Source organism: Microtus pennsylvanicus, chromosome 10, assembly GCF_037038515.1.
Source record: "Microtus pennsylvanicus isolate mMicPen1 chromosome 10, mMicPen1.hap1, whole genome shotgun sequence".
Lineage (NCBI taxonomy): Eukaryota > Metazoa > Chordata > Mammalia > Rodentia > Cricetidae > Microtus > Microtus pennsylvanicus.
Genome location: NC_134588.1, coordinates 53,398,514 through 53,425,133, shown reverse-complemented (window position 1 = coordinate 53,425,133; position 26,620 = coordinate 53,398,514). Strand labels below are relative to the sequence as shown.

Here is a 26,620-nt window from a genome sequence, read left to right as displayed (position 1 = left end):
GGTGCACGCCTTTAATCCCAGCACTCGGGAGGCAGAGGAAGGTGGATCTCTGTGAGTTCGAGACCAGCCTGGTCTACAAGAGCTAGTTCCAGGACAGGCACCAAAGCTACAGAGAAACCCTGCCTGGAAAAACCGAAAAAAAAAAAGAAAGAAAGAAAGAAAGAAAGAAAGAAAGAAAGAAAGAAAGAAATAAATAAATTATAGATATATGTGTGTATATTACACACATTATATAATATAACTTGATTTGAAATTTCTGGTTATAGACTCTCACTGAAGAGAAGTCAAGCCAGGAATTCAAGCAGCTAGTGATAGCACAACCACAATCAAAAGCAGAGGGCAATACATGCATACAGGCCTACTTACTTGATTCCCTTCTCTCAGCTAGGTTTTTCCTCTTAGACTGCTCATGAACCCCCTTGTTGTTTTCAAGGCAGACTGTCACTATGAAATCCTGATTTTCCTGGAACTCATTTTATAGATCAGGCTGCCCTCAAACTCACAGAGGTCTGCTTGTCCCTGCCTCCTAAGTTCTGGAATGAAAGATGTAAGTCAATATACCTGGCTGTAAAATACATATTGTACGAACAATATGTAAAAACAAAAAAAAATGACTTAGAGTTCTGAAAAGATACTGTAGAAATCTTAAATGCATTTGCTTCTTACATTAAAGAGTGTGATCACCTACAGTTTACTTGTAAAGTAGGTGCAGGTTAATTACTCTCCATTCATATTCCTAGGGGATCCAGCATTCTCATTAAAGAGCCATATTTTCCTGACTGAACTACTGCATCAAGTTTGGGTTCTGTGTCTGTGCACATGCCTCTGGATCATTGTGGGCCATTGATCTCTGAATAAGTCTTTGTAACCAGTACTTCATAATTACTGTGGTTTTAGTTCCTCTACTAGGAAGTTAATTAGCTGATTGTATTAAATCTCCCATTTTACTCTGCTTCATAGTTGATTCTGCTATCTTATTCCTTATAGTTCCATGTATTATAATCAGTTTATCAGTTTTGAAAACAAACAAACATCATCCAAGATTTTAACTGGGTTCTTGGGACCATGTTGATTCAATAATATATCTTTTAAATATGCGTATGCTTTACAAAGAACCAACCATGAGTTGGTAGGTTTTACACATTATGTATGTTACTTGTTTTTAACTTTATCAATATATGAACGCTGTTTTTTTATTTTTAAGTTCAATTTGCATTTTAAAAACATTTTCAGAGTGATATTTATACCAATAATATTTGTGCATTTCTTACATCTTGTTATTTTTATTTTACTGTAGACTGTTTTATTAAGCAAATATTTGTAGCACAAATAATAAAAACCCAGAGACAGATATTGGGGTTTGATCTAAAGATGAGCAAAGCAAAGCAGCCAGGCACTGGCCCTTACCTCTAGCTCAGACTGAAAATGGGCGATCCTGCCTCCAGGAATCCTCAGAATGAAACTGAGCATAATCTCAAAGCCTACAGATTATTCCTAAATACTTTGGTTTAATTAGGGTTTTTATTGCTGCAATGAAATACCATGACCAAAGCAGTTTGAGGGGGAAATGGTTGATTTGGCTTAAGCTTCCACAGTTCACCTTCAAAGGAACTCAAGCAGGGCAGGAATCTGGAGGCAGAAGCTGATGCAGAGGCCACAGGGAGCTGCTGCTTCCTGGCTTACTCATCATGGCCTTTTCAGCCTGCTTTCTTTTGGATACCAGGACTGCCAGCTCAGGGGTCATCCCCACCCACAATGGGCTGAGCCTTCCCTTTTCATAAGAAAATGTCTTACAGCCAGATCTTATGGAGTCATTTTCTCAATTGAGGCTTCCTCCTTTCCATTGATTTTAGCTGTGTCAAGTTGACATAAAACTAGCCAGCACATTTGTTAAATGCATCTTTACAAAGCATATCCTATTTTCCTGAGCGAATCTGTAATTTTTACAGCCATCTCATTTAAGAATATAACTTTTTGACAAATGTCTACATCTGCACAATTACAATATACTACCATGTCCACATTCCAAGCGTTCATGTCATACCAAAGAACTCTTTCTTAACCCATGCCTAACCCCATATATTTTTCTCTGTATCTATATAAGCCTTTTGTATAGAATTTAATATGAATACACTGTTTGGTATATACTATGATACTTTTTTATTATTTTCATGTAACATGATTCTTTCTCGGATTTGTCTGTATGCTGAATTTTAGTAGCGATTGATTTTTTTTTGTATTTTATAGTAATCATCAATTTTGATACATGATATATGTTAAAGTACTTTAAGGTTCTACTCTGTTGACATGCAATACTTGATAATTTATAATTTTGTCTATTCTTTTGATTTTATTTATTTTTTAATGTTCCTTCTTTATCATTTTAAATAGACTGGTAGATCTATTTAATGTAAAAGTAATGGTCTGGATGATGCTATTTTTCTCCATAGTAGATTTTAAATTTTGATAAGAATTTAGAAGTATTTGGGTTGCTTTGATCTTTTTTATTTTTTTATTTTCTGAGGGCTTCATATAGGACTTTAATATGTTTATCATGTAGTCTACTACTGAGTTATACTCTAGCCCCGATGATTTGACTAATTTTAGACTGGTGTTTCTTGTGTGGAAAATTACAGTCTTTCAAAATATCACCTAAAACCCTGAGTTGCTTCTTGAAACTTTGCTATGCAAATAGTGGGAGACAATGAAGTCTTTGTTATTTCTCAGCATTCTTGTTGTATGGTTTTCTCAACAGTTCTTATTCTTCATGATATATTTATCATTAGTGAAGAAGTGTGAGTGATCAGTATTTTTACACATAATTGGTTAATAGTTTTACATTTTCTAAAGAAGAGAATTTGTACCGATCTCCTTGTCTCTGGTAGAATAGAGGAGGTACCAGGTTTGCATCTTGATATATCTCATGATTATGAGTTTTAATTTTAACACTCTGAATCATTTTGTAGTATCTGTTCTTGAAGCAGTCTCTAATTCTGCTTCATGACCAAGTACAGGGTTTTTTTTGGTTATTTTAGTTTTTATAATTTTTTTTTACATTTCATTTTACATTCCAACCACAGTTCTCCCCTCCTCCATCACCCCCTCCCCCCAGCCTACTGTCCATTCACTCCTCCCAAAGATTAAGGGCTCCCATGGGGAGTCAGCAAAGTCTGACAATTAGGTTGTGGCAGGTCCAAATCCCTCCCCCCTGAATTAAAGCTGAGCATGGCATCCCACCATAGGGAATGGGCTCTAATAAGCCAGCTCATGCACCAGGGATAGATCCTGGTCCTACTGCCAGGGGCTTCTCAGATAATCCAAGATTTCACCACTGTCTCTCATATATGGAGGGCCTAGTTTAGTTCCAAGGAAGCTCCATAGCTGTTGGTTTAGAGTCCATGAGTTTCCATGAGCTTGGTGCAGCTGTCTCTGTAGATTTCTCCATCATGATCTAGAGTTCTCTTGCTCATATATTCCCTCCTCCCTCTCTTCTACTGGATGCCCAGAGCTCGGCCTGGTGCTTTATGGTGGATCGCTGCTCCTGCTTCCATCAGTTCGTGGATGAAGACTCTGATGATAGTTGGGGTATTCACCAATCTGATTACAGAGGAAGGCCAGTTTAGGCACCCTCTCCACTATTGCTGGGAGTCTTAGCTGGGGTCATCTTTGTGGATTATTGGGAATTTCCCTAGCACCAGGTTTCTCCCTAACCGCACAGTAACTCTATCAAGATCTCTCTTTCATTGCTTTCCCACTCTGTCCTTTTCCCCCCTCGACCATTCTGTTCCCTCATGTTCTCATTTCCCATTTCTTTCCCTTTTCTGTCTCCCCTTCTTCCCCTGCCCTCCTCCTGTGCTTTATATCTAACATCCACTTGTGAGTGGGTACCTTACTTAGTATGTTTATTTTCTAGTTCCATCATTTCATGATGTCATTGTTTTTTTACAGCTGAGTAATACTTGATTATGTGAATGTACCATACTTTCTTTATCCATTCTTCAGTTGAGGGGCATATAGGTTGTTTCCAGGTTCTGGCTATTACGAATAATGTTGCTATGAACATTATTGTTGAGCCAATGTTCTTATGGTATGATTGAGTATCCTTTGAGTATGTGCCCAAAAATGATATTGCTAGGTCTTGGGGTAGATTGAATCCCAATTATCTGAGAAACTGCCATATCAATGTCCAAAGTGGCTGTAGAAGTTTGAACTCCCACCAGCAGTGGAGGAATATTCCCCTGATTCTATATCCTCTCCAACATTAGCTGTTCTCAGTATTTTTGATCTCAGCCATTATGATAGGTGTGTAAGATGGTATCTCAGAGTCACTTTGATCTTTACCAAGCCCACATCTGATATAGGGCTGATCTCTAAAACATATAAAGAACTCAAAAAACTTTATATGAAAATATAAAAGAATCTAGCTAAAAAAAAATGGGCTACAGTGCTGAGCAGAGAATTCTCAGCAGAAGAATCTCAAATCGCCCAAAGACATTTAAGGAATTTCTCAATATCCTTAATCATCAGGGAAATGCAAATCAAAATAATAGTTTTTTAATATTTATTTTGTTTTTATTTATTTTATAAATCTTTTACATATATACACAATTATGAGTGGATATGCTTAGAAGCCAGATGAGGGCATTGGATCTTTTCTTTTTTTTGGCTATGTTTTAATCATTGATTTAGTTTTTATTCTGCACTCTTAAGATATTTGGGCAAGATCACAGTTATCTGTGAGAGACACAGAACACATAATTCAGTGGTAGCCAATTCCAGCCACACAATATACAGAAATATTTTAACCCTTCTCTTCTACTTTTAGGTTCCTCATTTTTCTCTTTTTTTAAATTTATTTATTTATTAAGGATTTCTGCCTCCTCCCCGCAACCCCCTCCCATTTCCCTCCCCCTCCCCCGATCAAGTCCCCCTCCCTCATCTGCTCGAAGAGCAATCAGGGTTCCCTGACCTGTGGGAAGCCCAAGGACCGCCCACCTCTATCCAGGTCTCCTAAGGTGAGCATCCAAACTGCCTAGGCTCCCCCAAAGCCAGTACGTGCAGTAGGATCAAAAACCCACTGCGATTGTTCTTGAGTTCTCAGTATTCCTCATTGTCCGCTATGTTCAGCTAGTCCGGATTTATCCCATGCTTTTTCAGACCCAGGCCAGCTGGCCTTGGTGAGTTCCTCGATAGAACATCCCCATTGTCTCAGTGTGTGGGTGCACCCCTCGCAGTCCTGAGTTCCTTGCTCGTGCTCTCTCTCCTTCTGCTCCTGATTTGGACCTTGAGATTTCTGTCTGGTGCTCCAATGTAGGTCTCTGTCTCTGTCTCCTTTCATTGCCTGATGAAGGTTGATATTTATGAGGATGCCTATGTGTTTGTCTTTGGATTCACCTTCTTATTTAGCTTCTCTAGGAACATGAATTATAAGCTCAATGCCCTTTATTTATGGCTAGAAACCAAATATGAGTGAGTACATCCCATGTTCCTCTTTTTGGGTCTGGCTTACCTCACTCAGGATAGTGTTTTCTATTTCCATCCATTTGTATGCAAAATTCAAGAAGTCCTTGTTTTTTACTGCTGAGTAATACTCTAATATGTATATATTCCATACTTTCTTTATCCATTCTTCCATTGAAGGGCATCTAGGTTGTTTCCAGGTTCTGGCTATTACAAACAATGCTGCCATGAACATAGTTGAGCATATACTTTTGTTGTATGATAGGGCCTCTCCTGGGTATATTCCCAAGAGTGGTATTGCTGGATCCAGGGGTAGGTTGATCCCGAATTTCCTGAGAAACCGAAACACTGCTTTCCAGAGTGGTTGCACAAGTTTGCATTCCCACCAGCAATGGGTGAGTGTACCCCTTTCTCCACAACCTCTCCAGCAAAGGCTATCATTGGTGTTTTTTATTTTAGCCATTCTGACAGGTGTAAGATGGTATCTTAAAGTTGTCTTGATTTGCATTTCCCTGATCGCTAGGGCAGTTGAGCATGACCTTAAGTGGCTTTTGGCCATTTGAACTTCTTCTGTTGAGAATTCTCTGTTCAGCTCAGTGCCCCATTTTATAATTGGATTGATTAGCCTTTTACGGTCTAGTTTCTTGATTTCTTTATATATTTTGGAGATCAGACCTTTGTCAGTTGCGGGGTTGGTGAAAATCTTCTCCCAGTAAGTGGGTTGCCTTTTTGTCTTAGTGACAGTGTCCTTTGCTTTACAGAAGCTTCTCAGCCTCAGGAGGTCCCATTTATTCAATGATGCCCTTAGTGTCTGTGCTGCTGGGGTTATACGTAGGAAGTGGTCTCCTGTGCCCATGTGCTGTAGAGTACTTCCCACTTTCTCTTCTATCAGGTTCAGTGTGTTCAGACTGATATTGAGGTCTTTAATCCATTTGAACTTGAGTTTTGTGCATGGTGATAGATATGGATCTATTTTCATTCTTCTACAGATTGACATCCAGTTTTGCCTGCACAATTTGTTGAAGATGCTCTCTTTTTTCCATTGTATACTTTTAGCTCCTTTATCGAAAATCAGGTGTTCATAGGTTTGTGGTTTAAAGTCAGGGTCTTCTATTCGATTCCATTGGTCGACTTTTCTGTTTTTATGCCAATACCAAGCTGTTTTCAATACTGTAGCTCTGTAATAGAGTTTGAAGTCTGGGATGGTAATGCCTCCAGACAATCCTTTATTGTATAAGATTGATTTGGCTATCCTGGGTTTTTATTTTTCCATATAAAGTTGATTATTGTCTTCTCCAGATCTGGGAAGAATTTTGATGGGATTTTGATGGGGATTGCATTGAATCTATAGATTGCTTTTGGTAGAATTGCCATTTTTACTATGTTGATCCTCCCAATCCAAGAGCAAGGTAGGTCCTTCCATTTTCTGGTGTCCTCTTCAATTTCTTTCTTCAAAGACTTATAGTTCTTGTCAAATAGATCTTTCACTTCCTTGGTCAGAGTTACCCCAAGATATTTTATGCTATTTGTGGCTATCGTGAAAGGTGATGCTTTTCTTATTTCCCTCTCTGCTTCCTTATCCTTAGAGTGTATAGGAAGGCAACTGATTTTTTGGAGTTGATCTTGTATCCTGCCACATTACTAAAGGTGTTTATCCGCTGTATGAGTTCTTTGGTAGAATTTTTGGGGTCACTTATGTATACTACCATATCATCTGCAAATAACGACAGCTTAACTTCTTCCTTTCCATTACGAATCCCCTTGATCTCCTTATGTTGTCTTATTGCTATTACTAGAACTTCAAGCACTATATGAAGAGGTATGGAGAGAGTGGATATCCTTGTCATGTTCCTGATTTTAGTGGGATGGCTTTGAGTTTTTCTCCGTTTAATTTAATATTAGCTGACGGCTTGCTGTAAATAGCTTTTATTATATTTAGGTAGGACCCTTGGATCCCGATTCTCTCCAAAACCTTTATCATAAAGAGGTGTTGAATTTTGTCGAATGCTTTTTCAGCATCTAATGAAATGATCATATGGTTTTTTTCTTTCAGTTTATTTATATGGTGGATTACATTGATAGATTTGCGTATGTTGAACCAGCCCTGCATCTCTGGGATAAAGCCTACTTGGTCATAATGGATAATTTTTTTTATGTTTTCTTGGATTCAGTTTGCCAGTATTTTATTGAGAATTTTTGTGTCGATATTCATGAGTGAGATAGGTCTGTAATTCTCTTTCTTGGTTGGGTCTTTGTGTGGTTTTGGTATCAGGGTAACTGTAGCTTCATAAAAGAAATTTGGCAATGACTCTTCTGCTTCTATATTGTGAAATACATTAAGGAGTATAGGTATTAGTTCTTCTTGGATGTTCTGGTAGAATTCTGCATTGAAACCATCTGGTCCAGGGCTTTTTTTCGAAGGGAGATTTTTGATAACCATTTCTAATTCTTCGCGAGTAACCGGTCTATTTATATCATTCACCTGGTCTTGGTTTAGCTTTAGTATATGGTACTTATTTTAAAAAATGTCCATTTCTTTTGTATTTTCCAGTTTTGTGGTATACAGGCTTTTGTAGTAAGATCTAATGATTCTCTCTGAATTTCCTCTGTGTCTGTGGTTATGTCCCCCTTTTCATTTCTGATCTTATTTATTTGCGTGTTCTCTCCCTGTCGTTTAATTAGTTTGGATAGGGGTTTGTCGATCTTGTTGATTTTCTCCAAGAACCAGCTTTTTGTTTCATTGATTCTTTGGACTATTTTCTGTGTTTCTATTTTGTTGATTTCAGCCCTCAGTTTTATTATTTCCAGTCTTCTACTTCTCCTGGGCGCGTCTGCTTCTTTTTTTTTTTTTTTTTTTTTTTTTTAGAGCTTTCAGGTGTGTTGTTAAGTCCCCAATGTATGCATTCTCCGTTTTCTTTAAGTGGGCACGTAGTGCTATGAACTTTCCTCTTAGCACTGCTTTCATTGTGTCCCATAGATTTGAGTATGTTGTCTCTTTTTTTCATTAAATTCAAGGAAGACTTTAATTTCTTTCTTAATTTCTTCCTTGACCCAGGTGTGGTTCAGTAGTTGACTGTTCAGTTTCCATGAGTTTGTCAGCTTTCTGTGGGTAGCATTGTTGTTGCCTTCTAACTTTAATCCGTGGTGATCAGATAGGACACAGGTGGACACTGATATTTTTTTGTATCTGTGGAGGTTTCCTTTGTTTCCAAGTATATGGTCAATTTTTGAGAAGGTTCCATGAGCTGCAGAGAAGAAGGTATATTCTTTCCTATTTGGGTGGAATGTTCTATAGATGTCTGTTAAGTCCATTTGCTTCATTACCTCCAATAATTCTCTTAATTCTCTATTAGGTTTCTGTCTGATTGACCTGTCCCTTGGAGAGAGAGGTGTGTTGAAGTCTCCTACTACTAGTGTGTGTGGTTTGATGTCTGCCTTGAGTTCTAGTAATATTTCTTTTACATAAGTAGGTGCTTTTATATTGGGGGCGTAGATATTCAGGATTGAGACATCGTCCTGATGAATTGTTCCTGTTATGAGTATAAAGTGACCATCTCGGTCTCTTCTGATTGATTTTAGTTTGAAGTCAGTTTTGTTAGAAATTAATATGGCCACACCTGCTTTTTTCTTAGGACCATTTGCTTGAAACACCTTTTCCCAACCCTTTACTCTGAGTAGGTGCCTGTCTTTGTGGTTGAGATGTGTTTCTTGCAAACAGCAGAATGTTGGATCCTGTTTTCGTATCCAATCATTTAGCCTGTGCCTTTTTATAGGTGAATTGAGCCCATTAATATTAAGTGATATTAATGACCAGTGGTTGTTTACTCCGGTTATTCTTATTGCTTTTGGTAGTAGAGATTGTGTGTCTCCCTTCTTTGAGATGTGGTGGTGAAGGGTCGCTAGATGCCTGAGTTATTGTAGGCAGTGTTGGCAGTGTTGGATTCCTTGGGTTGCGATTTTCCTTCTATTACTTTCTGTAGGGCTGGATTTGTGGCTACATATTGTTTAAATTTGTTCTCATCCTGGAATGTCTTGTTTTCTCCATTGATAGTGAACGATAGCTTGGTTGGGTATAGTAGCTTGTGTTTGCATCCATGGTCTCTTAGCTTCTGCAGTACTTCTATCAAGGACCTTCTGGCTTTCATGGTTTCCATAGAGAAGTCAGGTGTAAGTCTGATCGGTTTACCTTTATAAGTTACTTGCCCTTTTTCCTTTGCAGCTCTTAATATTCTTTCTTTAACCTGTATATTTTGTGTTTTGATTATTATATGGCGAGGAGATGTTTTTCTTTGATCCAGTCTGTTTGGTGTTCTGTATGCTTCTTGAATATTTAAATGAATATCTTTCTTTAAGTTGGGAAAGTTTTCTTCCATAATTTTGTTGAATATATTTTCTGGGCCTTCTCCTTCTTCTATTCCTATTATTCTTAGGTTTGGTTTTTTTATTGTGTCCCATATTTACTGAATGTTTTGTGTTGAGAATTTGTTGGCTTTGCTGTTTGCTTTGATCTATTCGTTTATTTTCTCTATGGTGTCCTCAGCATCTGAGATTCTTTCTTCTATCTCTTGTATTCTATTGATTATGCTTGTTTCTGTAGACTCTGCTCGTTGACCTAGATTTTCCATATCCAGCTGGTCCTCAGTTTGTATTTTCTTCCTTGCCTTCATTTCAGTTTTCAATTCTTGAACTGTTTCCATAACCTGTTTGATCGGGTTTTTTTTTTTTTGGTTTCCCAGGGTATCATGTACGTATTTACTCATTTCTTCAAACTTTTTCTTAAACTCTCATCCATTTCTATAAGGGCAATTTTTACATGTTGTTTAAGGGACTCTATTGCCTTCATAAAGTCAATTTTTTCCACTTCTTCTGTGTTAGGTTGTTCAAATACTTCTGCTGTGAGATCATTGGGTTCTGGTGTTTTCATGTTGTTTTTCAGATTATTGGGTGAATTCTTGCCTTGGCGACTGCCCATCTCCTCCTATTCATCCTATCTAATGGGTCTTTTAAAAACCGGATCAGGTTTCCCTGCTGGCCAAGGGCTCCGCTTACAAAATGCCCTCGCTCTGTTTCCTGGTTCCTGCCGCAGGCCAAGAACCCTCTCCCCCCTCCGAAGGGTCTTCAGGACAGGACCAGGCTCCCCGTTTGCCAGTGACCTGGCCAACCAAAGGCCTACCTCTTTGATTTAATTGTAGTAGGGTGATCTGCTCTCCTTATTGCATGCCTGTCCCTGCCGCTTGCGTCTGCCGCTGCGCCGGTCCCCCAAAGTCTCTTCCTGAATGCGGTGTCTCTCTGCCGTGTCAGGACGCCGCGATGCTCCGCCGTGTCTGGACGCCGCTCCGCTCTGCCTCTGCGCCGGCATTGGATCTTCTTGGAGATGAAGTTACAGGCATTTGTGAGTTTCCTGACTCACAAAATAATTACAAAAAATTGACTTGGGTCTTCTATAAAAGTAGCAAGCAATAATAACCATTGAGATATCTCTTTAGCAACAATTTTAAATTGCTATCATTACTTACAGTCTCTGTCTCTCTCTCTCCCCTACCCCTATCCCCACTTTTTGATATGTCCTTGTTAGTTTTTTGTCAATACAAGGTAGAAGCTAATGGAAAGAGGAACCTCAAATAAGAAAATGCCTCCATCAGCATCCTGCTCACAAATCTTTGGGGTCATTTTCTCGATTGTTAATTGATGAAGAAGGGCAAGCCTTGCAAGGGCAATGCTGTCCCTGGAATTTTGGTCTTAGATGGTGTAAGAAAACAAGCCAAGCAAGCCATGAGGAGCCAGTCAATAAGAAGCTTTCCTTAGTGGTCTGCTTTGGATCCTGCCTTGAGGTTCCTGTTCTGACTTCCCCTGATGAAGGACTGTAAGGTGAACTAAACCCCTTTCTCTCCAAGTTGCTTCTGGTCATGGTATTTATCAAAGCTATAGAAACCAAACTAGGACAGCATATAAATAATACAAGAACCATAAATTGGGAATATCTCTGTATGTTTTCACTTATGCATGAAAGAGAGAGAGAATATGTATTTGTATATATATGTGTGATTTTGAGGGTTAACTTCTCAGACAAAAACTATTTGTTGTATCTGTTAATATCACTATAGAGCTACTACACTGTTAATAACACTGTATGTTAATAACACTGTACACTTACTGTGAGTAGAAATTCAACTTAGAAGATGTGATTTTACTTTCAATACAAATTTTGTTTTGAGAGCTAACAAGGAAAAGGTCAGCTTAGTGAAGCTGGAGTCCTAGAAAGAAAATGAGTGATTTTAATGCTCTCAAGAGTGCCTGAAGACATTTGAGATGGGTTTTTTTTTTCATGTGCATGGTATCAGAAGAGCTTTTCTTAAAATAGCGTTGTCGTTTCTGTGCAGCCAAATTCTTTCATCCGAATAGCCTGTTGAACCATCACCTTACTATTTTATATGGATATTTGTGTGTGTGGTTGTGTGTACACATTGTGCACATGGACATCTGGTGTCATACTCAGGAATGCTATCCACCTTCTTCAAAATAGAGTCTCTCATTGAGGTCATCAGTTAAGCTAGATTGGTTGCCAGCAGACTTCAGGGATTCCTGTGTCTGCCTCCCCTGGGATTACAAGCATGCACTACCATGCCTGAGATTTTTGAATGGACTCTAGGGAGCTCAACTCAAGTTCTTGTGTTATAAAGGCAAGTACTTTAATAACTGAGTCATCCTCCCAGGTCCACAATAAAATTAATTTAAATTTTTTTCAGTGAAGCCAGGTATAGTAGTATATACCTATAATCCTTTCCTTTGGAAGGCTGAGGTAGGAGGATTGAGTTAAATCACAGTCTGTTCTACATAATGAATTCTACTTCAGGCTTGCTAAATGCCATGGCACTCTCTCAAAATACAAAAACTAAAACAAAGCAAAGCATTACTCTTTGGATTTATTGTAGATGATAATTTGAATAGTCTTTCTCCATTGTTTCCTATTTTTGTACCAAAATGTTATCTACGAAGTTCTATTTTGTGTTTAGTCACTAAGTAATAATCACCTCCTATCATAAAGTTAACTTTACATATTTGAGGCTATAAAACAGATTTTACATTTCATATCCTGTGAGAAACCTGTCAAGTAAGACAGGATTCAGTGTTTAAGAAATATATTAAGGAATAGGGTGGGGCATACTAGAAGAGACATTAGACAAAGAAGAGACAATGTAATACTATGGTATAGAAGAGAGATTAGATGAAATCTCTGCTTACTGTGTACTTAAAGAATAGAAGATCAAATGGAGACCTTGACTGAAGTTAACCTCCATCACATTTCCTCCAGCAGCTTTCGAGCATGTGACCTTGCAATGAACACAGACTCCTAAAAGGGTTCCTTGTTTCTACCAACTCATTCCTCTGCAAAGTATTTCATATTCCCAAACTCTTGTAGGCCACAGCTTTCCTGCATTTATAGAGCTCCTGAATGGTGTTCCTCTGCAGTATATACTTTACAAAGCCTTGAGTTTGAGAACAGAAACTGAATGCAGTGAACAATTTCGCATAGTCATGTAACAGTTTACTCTTGTGGTACATTTAAAAGGATGTGATAACCAAGATTTTTGTTTGTTTGTTTTTACATTTACTGTTAAAGGAATCAGCATAGTTCTAAATTATTGCCAAGGGCTTCCTGTGAAATCTATATAAAAAGAAGTCTACATCTAGGAATTATGCCAGCTATGTTAGATAAGAAAGTGGCTTGGTAAGTGAACATCTGTGAGTACATCTAGCCTCATTCAGAGTATTTCATGTCATTGAGTCTATTTTTAGAGTTCATGTTCATACTCTTCTTGTTACCAGCATATAGGACAAATGACATTTGATAAATAAAATACTGTGGAATTTGTGTATACATGTACATATAGTTACTTATACATGTACATATATTACCTAGTCTCAAACTTACAGGACAGTTGCATGGTTAGAATTTTGTTTAACTGAAGTATTTTTACTGTAATTTGCTGGCATGATACCTCATTGCCCCCCAAACTGTAAGATGCTTTTCTTACAAGCATGGACATTGTCCCACATGATCATAACTCAGCTCCTAATCAGTCACATAGCACTGAGGCACTGAAGCTACAGAGCAGCAGACATCACCCATGTTTCACTGATGGTCAGGTTAGTGAATGTCCTGTTTAGAAAAGGGGTCAGCTTCAAATCATGTTTTATTTAATTATCACTGACTTCTGGATTTCATCAGGTCTGGAATATTTTCTTACTGTTTCCTTCATTTTCTTAGTCTTAAAGTTTTTAAGGATTATCCGCCAGTCATTTTTTTTAGATTGCTGAGTTCAGTCTTATCTAATGCACTCTCATGGTTAGATTTGAATTATGCATCTTTTACAAGAATCATACAGAAGAGATAGACTGTACCTATTTCTTCCTCTTAGTTCCTATACAGTTTCACTTTTCTCATTCTTGGTTACCTTCACTTTGATTATATAAGTAAGTTTTTTTCTACCAGGAATATTCATTATTATATTTATTCATATTCCTTTTAGTTATTCCTTATAGCTAGTAGGAGGAAGAGACCTGGTCAGTCGTCTTCATCAACTTAGATCATGAAACCCCAATATGGACAAGTTCAACAGAACCACCATATATAGGCTACCCACGCATGATTCAGCATTGCCAGGACATAATTTTCAAAATTCATTATAGCTAGTAGATATTTCATGGAGATAATTTGTAACTAAATAAGTTTGCCATTTTGAATCAGATTTTTGATATATTCATTCATTTATTCATTGTCATATCCATGTGGCTCAAAGATTGCTTTTTTCAAGATAATATTTTTGTTAATTATTTGATAATTTCATACATGCATGCAAAGTATTTTATCTGTATCCACTCTCTTCTCCTCTTCCTAATTTCTAAGATCCACCTCTAATTCCACCCTTCCCAATTTTGTGACTCCCCCTTTAAAATAACCCACTAGGTTCAATATACTGGGATCCTTCTTTTATTCCTCCTATCATATATTATTTTCTTTCGTTAGTGTTACTAATTTTGTGCTCAAATTGTCCCCAAATTGGCAGTGGGATACCTTCAAACTGACTTTTATATCCTTCTGGCAAATTCTCTAACTTTGTACACATGGCCTTTTGTTTTGGCTCAAAAGTATGTCCCAGGCTTATTTTGTATTTCTTTGCTTAGCTTAAGCTTATCAATTTCTACAAAAGACTGTTATTTTACTCAAAATTGTAAGAAACCAAGATCTGGATGTGAATAGTGATGGCTGTTTTGGGGTGTCATTGCTTGAAAAAGATGATAGGATATATGTATGTACACTTATATGTACATGTGTATTTGTAAGCATGCCTTTTCACCTATATTTTTATTATTGATAAAGCTCATATAACGTAAAATTCAGTACAATTCGGTGGATTTCAGTACTATCTTCACTATTTAATTTGGAGCAATTTCATCCGTTCAAAACGAAAGTTTGTGCTCATTAGAAACCACTTCCCATTGCCTCTGGACGTCTTTATACTGTGTCTCTGCTCATGCACTTCATGTTATTGTTTGTAATAGTTTGTTCGTCTGGTAGCTTTGGTGAACTAATCCCATCAGTCACTGAAATCTCTCCTTGGTACTTGATTGATGATTGAATTAAAAGTTTCTCCAATTCTTGGACCTAGTAATTCTGCCATTCTTTGCCAAGGGGCAGGTCAGGTGTATTTCAGATTATTTTTCCTTTACTAGACTCACCAGTGGTGAACACTGTCATTCCTTACTTCCTGTTTATGTAGAGTTTCATGATATTCCATAAACAAGCATTTTGGAGCCTTCTCTGGTCTTCCCTGGGCAGGCAAAAAAAACTTCAGTTTGTGTGGTGCGCTAAAGGAGTTAGTGCTCTGAGGTTTCCTAGGCTTTGTGGATCTCTCATTCCCCAGACTTCCCATTATAAGGGCTTTGGGATTAGTATACACTCTGTCTTGTTTTATCCTTTACCCTCGATAGGCTTAAAGCTAAATAACAGCCTAGAAGTGTTTTCAACAAATGCTTAATGGAAAAGGCCTTTTACACTAGGTATCCTTGTAGATAGAGTGTTGTTGGGAATCAGCAAAGGAATCTGATTCTCTCTAATGAGGCTCTGCGGGAGCTCTAACCTGGCTTTGTCCCCTGGACTGCAGCCAGGCTAGTTGTCCATGCACATGTAGGCTGTTGATTTCAGGTTTATTGAAGAGCTGAGGGATGAGACTTTCCAGGCAACTCAAAATCCAATGGCTTTGCTGGAATAATTATTTCCCTTTGCTTACGTTTTAGAGTTCTGAAAGTGATGATTATACAATTTTCTCCTGCTTATTAGGAAGAGCAAATGTTTGAAGCTCCTTGTTTTGCCTTTGTAGAAACTGCCATGGCTTTTTTTTCTTTCTGTATCTACTGTGTGAGCTGCAAAGTTACAGATTTATATCAATATTTTAGATTCTATCTTCAAGAATAGAATCTTGATTGTAGTGTTCTTTCTTTCCACACAACAGGCTACACACACTACCTTTCCCAGTGGCACATTTTCAGTCCATATAGAAATCTTAATCTCTTACCAGCTAATTTCTCACCAGCTCCACTCTTATTTCCTGGTTTAAATTATCTCTTCCTTGATCGTCCTGCTTGCAATAGCTTTTTATTTTATTCACCATAAAATCAAAAGACCTTACAGAGGTTTACCAGGCAGTAAAGGGCTTATCTGAATATTCTCACTACCATTTTGGGGTGAGCACATGTACAGACAAGCTCATAGTCAGAACCCTTGTGTTAAACTCAGTTTTCTTTTACCAAGAAATCTACCCAGCAGATTTACACAGCTCACTTTTCAGCCTCCCTTCAAGGGTTTTTACCCCCCTTGTGAAGTATGGCCTGTATTAACCACTATTAAAAATTAAGTCTCTTCTGTATCTCCTTAGTAATGCCAGAAGCTACACCCGTGAAGTCTCATCAACACAACTGCCTAAACATTAGCTGGACAAGAACAACAGCAATAAACATGCCAGAGTGGGTAGGGGAAATACCATGAGCTCTCAACCCTACACAAAGAACTAAGGAAGCTGAGAGTGACAAATCACTATTCCCGGAAATAGCCTACAACTTGGTTATCTGTTGTAATAGCAGCTATGGGCTGTGTTCTGCCACCCAGCTCTCGCCACCGGCTAGCTTTACCCGAAATAACAACATACAAACTGTATTCTTTTAAACACTGCTTGGCCCATTATATCTAGCCTCTTCTCGGCTAACTCTCACACCTGGGCTAGCCCATTTCTAATAATGTGTGTAGCACCCCAAGGTGTGCTTACCGGAAAGATTCTAGCCTACGTCCATCCTCGGTCGGAGCCATTGCGTCTGCCCAGGAGAGGGGAGCATGGCCTCTGAGCTCACTTCCTCTTCCTCGCAGCATTCTGTTCTGTTTACTCCGCCTACCTAATTTTCTACCTATCAGGGCCAAGCAGTTTTCTTTAATTGACCAATGAAAGCAACAGATAGAAATATGACCTTCCCACATCAGTTATCTAATACCAGATGGTCAGCCTTGAAAACATGTAGCTACAAATAGTATTCTATAGGCTTATTAGGTTATAATGAGGAATATGTATGTATATACATATGCATATATTCATGTAACAACATTTAGTGAAAATAGACCATCTATTTAAAGAGATAAAGGAGAAATGTGGGAGAATTTGAAGGAGGAAAAGGAAGAGCAAATGATGTAGTTATAATCTCTAAAATAAAAGAAAAACAATTTAAAAAATAAAACTCCTTTTAGTCCATTTCTCTTTTATTTTTCACTATTATTCCTACTGTTTCAAACATACTATATAAATTAAAACCTGAGATGCTTAACATTCAGAGACACTAATAGAAAACTTCTAAGTAGAATTTGGATCCAGAGTCTTAGAATATTATACTAGTAAACTGTTGTCCCAGGTACTGGAGCGATGGAGGCTACTTTGAGGTTGTCATAACTGTATTGTTTTTATGGAAAAACACATGGTGATTTTCAAAGAAAATAGTGATAAATGAACTTCAATAAAATTATTCATAATTGTGGACTAATTGTTCTAAGTATTGAATGGATATGGAAATATAATTGTTAATGAGTCTAAAAGATTGGATGGGGGAAACAGTACAAGGGATATTAGGTACTGAAAATTTTTAATTAGAATATTCATCTAGAAGCAAATTCCAGATGTAACACTATGGGAATAGACCTATGCTGATGTTGTACATGAGTTTTCCAGTGTTTACCAATTTTATAAAACCAATAATTCATTATTATAATTATTACCAATTTTGCTTTTATGCCTCTGGTCTACAAGAGCTAGTTCCAGGACAGGCACCATGTATATATATATATTACATGAATTTCCCTTTACCCCACAATCTCCCCAGTATAAGTTGTCATCACTGTTTTTGATCTTGGCCATTCTTACAGATGTAAGATGGAATCTCAGAGTTGTTTTGATTTGCATTTCTCTGATGACTAAGGATGTTGAACATTTCCTTAAGTGTCTTTCAGCCATTTTAGATTCTTCTGTTGAGAGTTCTCTGTTTAGGTCTATATTCCATTTTTTAAAAAATGGTTTATTTGTTCTTTTTATGACCGAATTCTTGAGTTCTTTGTATATTTTTGAGATCAGCCCTCTGTCTGATGTGGGGTTGGTGAAGATCTTTTCCCATTCTGTAGGCTGTCGTTTTGTCTTGTTGACTGTGTCTTTTGATGTACAGAAGGTTTTCAGTTTTAGGAGGTCATATTTATTAATTATTTTCTCCCATTGTCTGTTCTACTGAGGTTATATTTAAGAAGTGGTCCCCTGTGCCAATGCATTCAAGTGTACTTCCCACTTTGTCATCTATGAGATTCAGTGTGGCTGGCTTTATGTTGAGGTCTTTGATCCATCTGGACTTTAATTTTGTGGAAGTACAGCCCCTTTTTATATCTGTGTGGTGATTTCTCAGAAAATTAGAAAAAAAAAACCTTCCTCAAGACCCAGAAAATCCACTTTTGGGTATATATACAAATGATGCTTAATTGTGCCACAAGGACATGTGCTCAACGATGTTCATAGCAGCATTGTTTGTCATAGCCAACAGTGTAATGCTGTTATTTTGTTCTAGAATTACTTTCCAAGCTGTCTGAGGCTTTATTGGATGCAGTTGTCCACACATTGGTGCCATTTGTAACATGAGGGCTGCTAGTTGGGGTTTCTGTCTGCCCAGTTCCCACAGCCGGTAAATCCTAAAGAAATCACACAGGTCTACATAAGCTATAAACTGATAGGCCCATTAGCTCAGACTTCTTATTAACTCTTATAACTTATATTGCCCATCATTAGCCCATTATCATTATCTATGTTAGCCACATGGCTCGGTACCTTTTTTAGCAGGACAGGTTACATCCTGCTTTTTCGGTGTCTGGACAGGACTATGAAGGAAGCTTCCTTCTTCCCAGAATATTTCTGTTCTTCTTGACTCACTTCTGCTTCCTGTCTGGTTGTCTGGCCTATACTTCCTGCCTGGCTACTGGCCAATCAGTGTTTATTTAAAACATAATTGATAGAATACAGAATTTTCCCATACCACTTCCTCCTCTTTTTTTTAATAAAGGAAAATATCCATATAGTCCATTTTTGGGGAATGTGGGAATAGTATTCCAGGCCCTTTGCATGCTGCTTCAGTCTCTTTGTGTTCAATGTGCTTCTATAATAATTATTTATTGGTCTTTGTTTTCTTGGTGTCCTCTAACTCTTCTGGCTCTTACACTCTTTCTACCACATCTCCAGCAGGATTTTCTGAGCCAGGATTCCCTGAGCCCTAAGGGGAGGGATTGGATAGAACATCCACTTAGAGCTGAGTATTCTAAGGATTCTCACTCTCTGTATAATAATTCCTGCCTGTGGGTTTCTGTTGTGCTCCCACTGCTGCTGGAGGGAACTTCTCTGATTACAGTTAAGCATAACAGAATGTCATTAGGAGTCATTTTATTTCAAATTCTTTTTTCTTTATTAGACTAGTATTGTTTGTTTTCCCTTAGATCCCTTGGCTATCTAGAGTCAGGTTTTTCATTATGCAAGCAATGTCAGGAATTGGATGGCTCCACTATCTATTTTTTGATAATTAGGAATATTTTGATGGTAGAGATGATATTATTTATACAGTATAACATTATTATTCTTTATGACCTTTGTCAGAGTCATGCTTTAAAGAGTCCGCACTGGATTGCCCAGAATATCAAAATGCTGCTATGATCTTAAAGTCTTAAAGAACCAGAGAACAAACTGGAAACTATAGCAGCCAAAAAGTAATAGTGGGAATTTTAGATACAGATTAGTACAGTTTAGTAACAGAATAGGAAGTATATATACAAAATTCCCCTAGCAAGTTAAATTGCTAGTAAGTTAAAATGGCAAATAATAATAATAATGATAGTAACAAAAATAAAACACATTTGGCAGCTGCCACTGGGTCAGAATTGTCAAGGAAATCATGGGGTAACTTCTGTATCTCAGACCACACAGTTATGTCTTTGTCAAAATAATGAAACAGATTTTTCTTTACATTTTTGCATCTCATTAACAGGAAATCTTACTTAGTGGAAAGACCTGTTACCATTACTGAAGTCTAGGTAGATGTCTGTAAGGTACTTTGAAATAGCTTAAGATAATGTTAATAATAGCTTAAGATAATAAGATTTGTTGAATAATGAAACAGATCAGTAGATAAAGGTATGATAATATGTGAACTGTTGTCTCTAGGTGGGAAGTTTATGAATCTTCACTGTTCTTTTAGTTTTTCTCTCTATATAAATCTTTCTATGTCTCTATAAGAACTTTCTAATATATAAAATGACTGGAGGAAAATCTGTGGGTATATCAAGTCCCTTTCTGATCTAGACCATAGTAACTTTTCTGCCCAGTTTATGCCTTCATTTAACCAATCGATATTCCTTTATTATTTAAAATATATGCTAATAAGATCATATTTTATAACATAATCTTCTTTTACCTTAACTGTAAGTAATTAGAACCAAATGCATTACTCAAATACTTACCTTTCAAACACTACTAGGTAAGGCAGCGCTAGAGGTAAAGACAGTCCATGGAAATAATCAGTGAAAGGAAACTGTAGTGCTGACAAATATATGGAAGTTCAGAGGAAATGAATGGGCAAGCAGCTTGGGGTTCATAGCAGAGTTAAAGTCAAGGAAGAAATTGAAGACAAGGTACTCTCTTATTTTGGGGTGGAAGATCCCTATATTCCAGACTGGTCTCTAGTTAAAGATGATCCTCTTGTCTTTGCCTGTGAGTGCTGTGATTACAGGCATGTGAAGCTGAAGAGAGCACAGACATAAAGTAAGAATGAAAAGGAAATCAAAAGATGTCTCTTCTATTTCAGAAACCAGTATGTGTACCATGACCCTTAAAAATGAAAAGGAAATCAAAAGATATCTCTTCTATTTCAGAAACCAGTATGTGTACCATGACCCGTAGAACCTGTTTTTGTACTTCTCTTGATTAGGAATATCATTTAAACTTTGACAAGTACCATGACTGTCCCTCTAATCTAAAATGTTAGCCATCTCAACTTTCCGACTCAGCCTCCTAAAACCAGGTGTACATTGTTTGAAGTACTAGTTAGCAAATATTAAGCGAACAACTTTATTTCCTTTCCTTTGAAGACAAAGAGGCAAGAATCAAGCTGAATGGCGTATTCATTACTTCTCAAGGAGTACTGTTTTCTTTGAGTGGACTTCTTTCATTGTTTTCCAGCTGGCATAAAGTGATGGGAATTGTATAGAATAGCCAGAGTATTTGCAGTAGTGAGCGTATGTATGTTCTTAGCATGATGTACCTTTGGACATTCTGCAAAACATGCAGTCAAAGTTAAATGATGCTGTTTTGCTCAGCAATATACATAAGAAGATCCATTTTTACCCTTCAGCATTTAGAAAATAGACAGTAGTTTGAAGTCCACTAAGAACTTAGAGCAGATATATACAACCTTTTGAGTTTGCAATGTGTTTTTTTTTTTTATCTAAATCTCAGTCATTCGATTTTATCAATAAAGAGTTGGGAGCCAGTTCTGGGGTAAAATTCTGCTAGTTCAGAGAGGTGGAGAAAGCACCCAGCTGCTTCCTCTGCTGTCCAAGAAAGAGAGTTTTTACTTCCTGTGTTTGCCCTCCCTCTCCTCTCCCCCCTCCCTTATCCTTATCCTCCTGACTTTCTCTTACTCTCTGCTGCTTTTTTTCTGTCAACTGATTGCTTGCTCTGCCTCTCTGCCTATGGTTGATTTTATTTAATTCTGTTTCAAGCAGAAAGCTCTTGGATTAAAGATAGGTGCTAGGGCTGAGTCACACCATAGCTAGAAATAGGTTCCTCCAGTAAACAACACAATTTCAGAGTTTACAGTGTGATCAAATATTCCACAACATTGCAAGGCAATATTATCTGTGAGCTTGCATTCTATAACCTTACCCACACACAATAATTCTGAGTTGTTTACAGTTTTGTGTTGGGTCATATTGATAGTGGTTGTTTGCATTGGCCACAGGTTGTACAACTTGTTTGAAGGCATTAGTGGTTAATTTTTGTTCATTTTCAGAATGGTGGATCTATACTATGGTTTTGAGAAACTTTTAGACATTTCTGTTGTAGTGCAATAGGACTCTCATATCAGCCTTAGAGCCTTGTACCTCCCCATCATTTGACCAGTCTTTCAATAGGCTTGTGTACTTTGGCTTAACATTAATAATTTTGGTGATCCGAATATCTGTTTATTTTCATATCTTGATGGTGAACCTGTAATAATGGAACGTGTAGGACTACATTAGAAATGGTGTCTTAGAGAAACCTGACTGTTTTATTGGCATATGGCCTTAAACTGAAAAAATAGTAAAAATGTGACAGAAAGGTCAAAGATAAGACAAGCAGGCACCTGATGTGAGTCAACACTAAAGTTATGAATCTTACTATGACTTTTTTATTGTCTTTCTCTAGGCCTACTCTGTGTTTGATGAAGACATTGGGTATTGTCAAGGACAGTCTTTTCTTGCTGCTGTATTGCTGTTGCATGTAAGTAATTTTCCAGGTGCTAAATAACATATTGTTACTAAGTTCATTTTCTACATGATTTTGATATTCCTTCTGATTTCCTAGTTGAGGAAGATTATACATGGCATATCTCTTTAAATTATACCTTGGGTAATAATTAAAAGATCTGATATCCAGGACAGGATAGTTTTTCAATTAGTTTTGCTGACTAAAAGCAAATAAGTTGCTTATTTGGAGTTAATTTTAGCTCAACTATCTTGAATAAAGAAATCAGCTTAAGCTTAAATATCAGAACTTAGATCACTATGAACTACAATACTATAACAAGAAAATCTAGATTTTCTGTGATTTATTTTAATATACTCCTCCTTCTAGTCAGTCACTTTCATTTAGCATCAATTGACAGGTTCTGGGCTTCAAAATGAGATAGAGATGAATCACTTGTAATTTTTGTCCAGGATGGGACACAAATAATATACATACTAACTTATTTTTATTCTTCTTTCTGTGACTTTATTGATTTTTATGATGAGAGAAGCAATACATACTTACTGAGAATTTAGTGTGTTTATCAAAGTGAAGCACTAGGAGAGATAATAGATAGGAGATTTGCCCAGCACACTTCTGCCAGAACTGTTAGAAAATTTTCTGAAGCAGGTGGCTATTATGGCAAGAAATGATACCTAAAGTTGATAAATTGTAAGCAAAGGAACAAGCATAAGTATATGAAATGTTACTAAAGTTAGAGGAAAAACTACCCTTTACTACATGTAGTGTGGGGCAAATGGTAAGATAGGCAGAAGCCACATGATAAATACTACAGAATCATTTTATTAAAGTGACTTTCTTCTAACACAAATGAGCAATCACTGAGCAAGGGTAGACGTTCATATTCTTGTTTTTTCTGTTTTGTTTAGAGGGCAGAGCTGAAGAGAACAAACATCTGTAGAGAGCCTAGCTAAAAAACATCAATCTTCACACTGTGAAAAAGAAGAAAGTGAGAGGGATTTAGAAGGAAAAAAATAGCAGATTGTTGATTAGTAAAAAAAAGTCAAAAGTGGGATTAAATGAAAGAAGTTTGGGGTTAATGATTAATTTTCTTTTCAATTCTTTGAATTTAGATTTTTCTGAGACACTGTTAGAGCTGTCCAGCAACTCACTGAAACTAGAGACTGATAACCTGGGAGACATCAAAGCTGACATGATGAGAGTAGATCAGATCACCTCAGTAGTGTAAACAAGACTAGGAAATGAGAGTGAAATCTGAAAACACCAGACAGTGAAATTACTGACTTAGTAAGTAAGAAGGAACAATACATAGTGCCAGGTGCAGCAAAGAGGCCCCAAAAGTGTAAACTGAAGCATTACTTTAAGGTTTGCACTCTGAAAATGAGCATTTATAGTAGAGTTGCTGTCTTAATGTGGATTACCTCATTCTAGTTAAGTGCTGCTCATGGTTCTGTTGTCATGATTGTCTTTACTTCCCTTTAGGTTAATCCCCCTCTGGGTGTATCATCCTTTATTTATGATCCTATCTGTGTTCTTGCTTTCCTTTTCTTTTTGATATCTTTACATCCTGTCTTCTTGGGTTGCCCTGTAATACCAAACACTTTATAATCACAGTTCTTTGGGGCCCTTCTTCCAGCACTGAATGCAAATAGTATATAAAATAGGTGCCTCAGGAGACGGGACAGTGTGAGCAGTGGTATATGTTGTTCATGGCTCAGAGCCAACTTTCTTCTAAAGGAACCTTTGTATTCATTGAGATAAAAAACTGAGATTCAAGTCAAAAGTGGTATGGCTTTGTTTTGTACAAAATAATCTTTGAATATTCATATAGTGACCATTTTTTATCTCTCTCCACTGTGTGTCACATTTGGGGAGAAGATGTGAACAAGTATCTACTTATCTTAGATAGGCAGGAGTGGCAGACCAGAACCCAACTAGAAGAGCAGATAAGTTTATTGGGATACGATGCAGTCGCATCACCAAAAAGTCTGCTTCTGCCTAAATGACAACTCACAAAAGCTGAATCCATGAAGATACCTATGCAATTTTTAGCTGGAGAGTCTTCTTTTCTAGCAGTTATCACTGTTTAATAACCTGGAAGAAGAGACTTGTGACTTCTAAGTTTATTTCATTCCTGAGTCTTGTAAGACTTCTAAGATTCATTTACTTCCTGGATCTTAAAGAGCCTCCCTCCAAGATAGACTGCTGGATTTAAAAGAAATCCCTACCCAACATAGCCCTTTCTATAAACACATGATAATATATTGATTAAAGTTGAGTGAGAATATAGCACTAACAAATCTGTCATGAGGTTTTTTGAGAGGCTTAGCTAATTTCCAGATTTGTAACTATTTGGAAATCTACCCAAATAACAGTTCTTACCACCTAAGGAGAGCCAAAATGAGTCAAATAACTAGAAAAGTTGAATATTCTGAACTTTTATGTTTTAGCTATTTACAGTAATGAAGGTCATATAACTAGTCAGTCTTTGTGAACTTGGTCACTAAAATAGTTCCCAAGACAGATATCATTAATGCTTCTCATACTCTAACTTAATTGAATGAAGTAGTTGTTGCCATGAATTTTAAAAATATCTTGAAAGACAAAAATGCCTTCAGGATCCCTAAGAAAAGATTAAGTGATACTCAGCATTATACTAATGAAAATGTATTCTAATTTGTAATTTGTAATTTTTTTTATAGATTAACCAACATATTTTGTTAACCTGTTAAACTGTCAGCTAGTTGAATAACAGAAAGGCTTTTTCCCGTGTCATTTTTCTCTGGTGTCTAAGGCAGTAGAACACCATAGGCTACCCACCCTAAAGAATTCATGGAATACATCACCTCAGCTCCAGAGAGATGTGTTTGTTATTAGGGTCTTGCTGATTAATAATTTTATCAGTTATATAAGCTGCTCGTACTTTTTGCTGCAGTCGTCCTTGGCAGCTGCATGTTAATCATGGCTGTAGCCTGCTTCTTTGTGGAGTGCTGTCCTTTTCTCCCCCATGATCATTACCTCAGAGGAAAGAAAAACCAAAAATAAAAGAATATTCACAAAGAAAAGTCTGAATTTTTCAAGAGTTTCATGTTCAAATCGTGTCAAAATTAGATTCTTCTGTGTATAAAAAATTTTCAGGGACTTTGGCAATAGCTCCATGGCATTGAATAGTTTAAGCAGTTCAAGTATTATCAAACAGATGCTGTTATATCCATTTAGTGAATTGTAAGAAATATGTTATCTGTAGTTAAGGGTAATTTAGCATAGGTAGCTTAGAACAACAATGATTTTCAATTACTTTAGAAATTAAATGTTGATTGTCTTTAATATCACTATGTTTATATTAATATCTGTTCAACTAGAGATACAGTGAATGATTATATATTTAATTTTCTATAAAAATCTTGTGCAGTTTTAACATAGTATATTTTTCTACCATATTTATTGCCAAGTACTTTTTTTTTTTTTTTTGGTTTTTTCGAGACAGGGTTTCTCTGTGGTTTTGGAGCCTGTCCTGGAACTAGCTCTTGTAGACCAGGCTGGTCTCGAACTCACAGAGATCCGCCTGCCTCTGCCTCCCCAGTGCTGGGACAAGTACTTTTTAAACTAATTTAAATTGTTTTTGATCTTTAGAAATTCATGCTCATTTTTAAGGTTAAATTACTATATTTTAAATTATTTGGCATGTAGAGAAACTCCAGCTGCAAGAAGGGTTATCAAATAATCCATAATATTTAAAAGTATTGTGTTAAAAAAATCTTTAAGTAGACACAAGTCCTTTAATTTTTTCTGGTGGAGGTGTACAGTGATCTCACACATGCATTTTAATATTTTGGTCAAATACTTTACACATATACAGCATAATTCCTGGTGAGAATTGCTCTAGCATTAGTGTTTATAATCTTTTGGTCAGTTCTCAGTACCCACATGATTGCTCACACTGTTTGTAACTCCAGCTTCAAAGGTTCAATACGTTCTTCTGTTCTCCACAGGCATATGGCATACATTTAGGGAAAGCACTCATACACATAGAATAAAATAAACCAGTGTTTTAAAACAGCAGCAAAAATATC

General features: G+C 37.0%; 1 protein-coding gene across 4 annotated transcripts in view; it reads left to right on the top strand.

Moving 5' to 3' along the window:
• Positions 1-26,620, top strand: part of Rabgap1l (RAB GTPase activating protein 1 like) — a 599,727-nt gene that overhangs the window by 339,770 nt on the left and 233,337 nt on the right. For all 4 annotated transcript variants that reach the window (XM_075988370.1, XM_075988369.1, XM_075988371.1 and 1 more), the window contains one exon: positions 22,485-22,559. In XM_075988370.1, the coding sequence (XP_075844485.1) occupies positions 22,485-22,559 (75 nt within the window). The remainder of the gene's footprint in view (positions 1-22,484; positions 22,560-26,620) is intronic.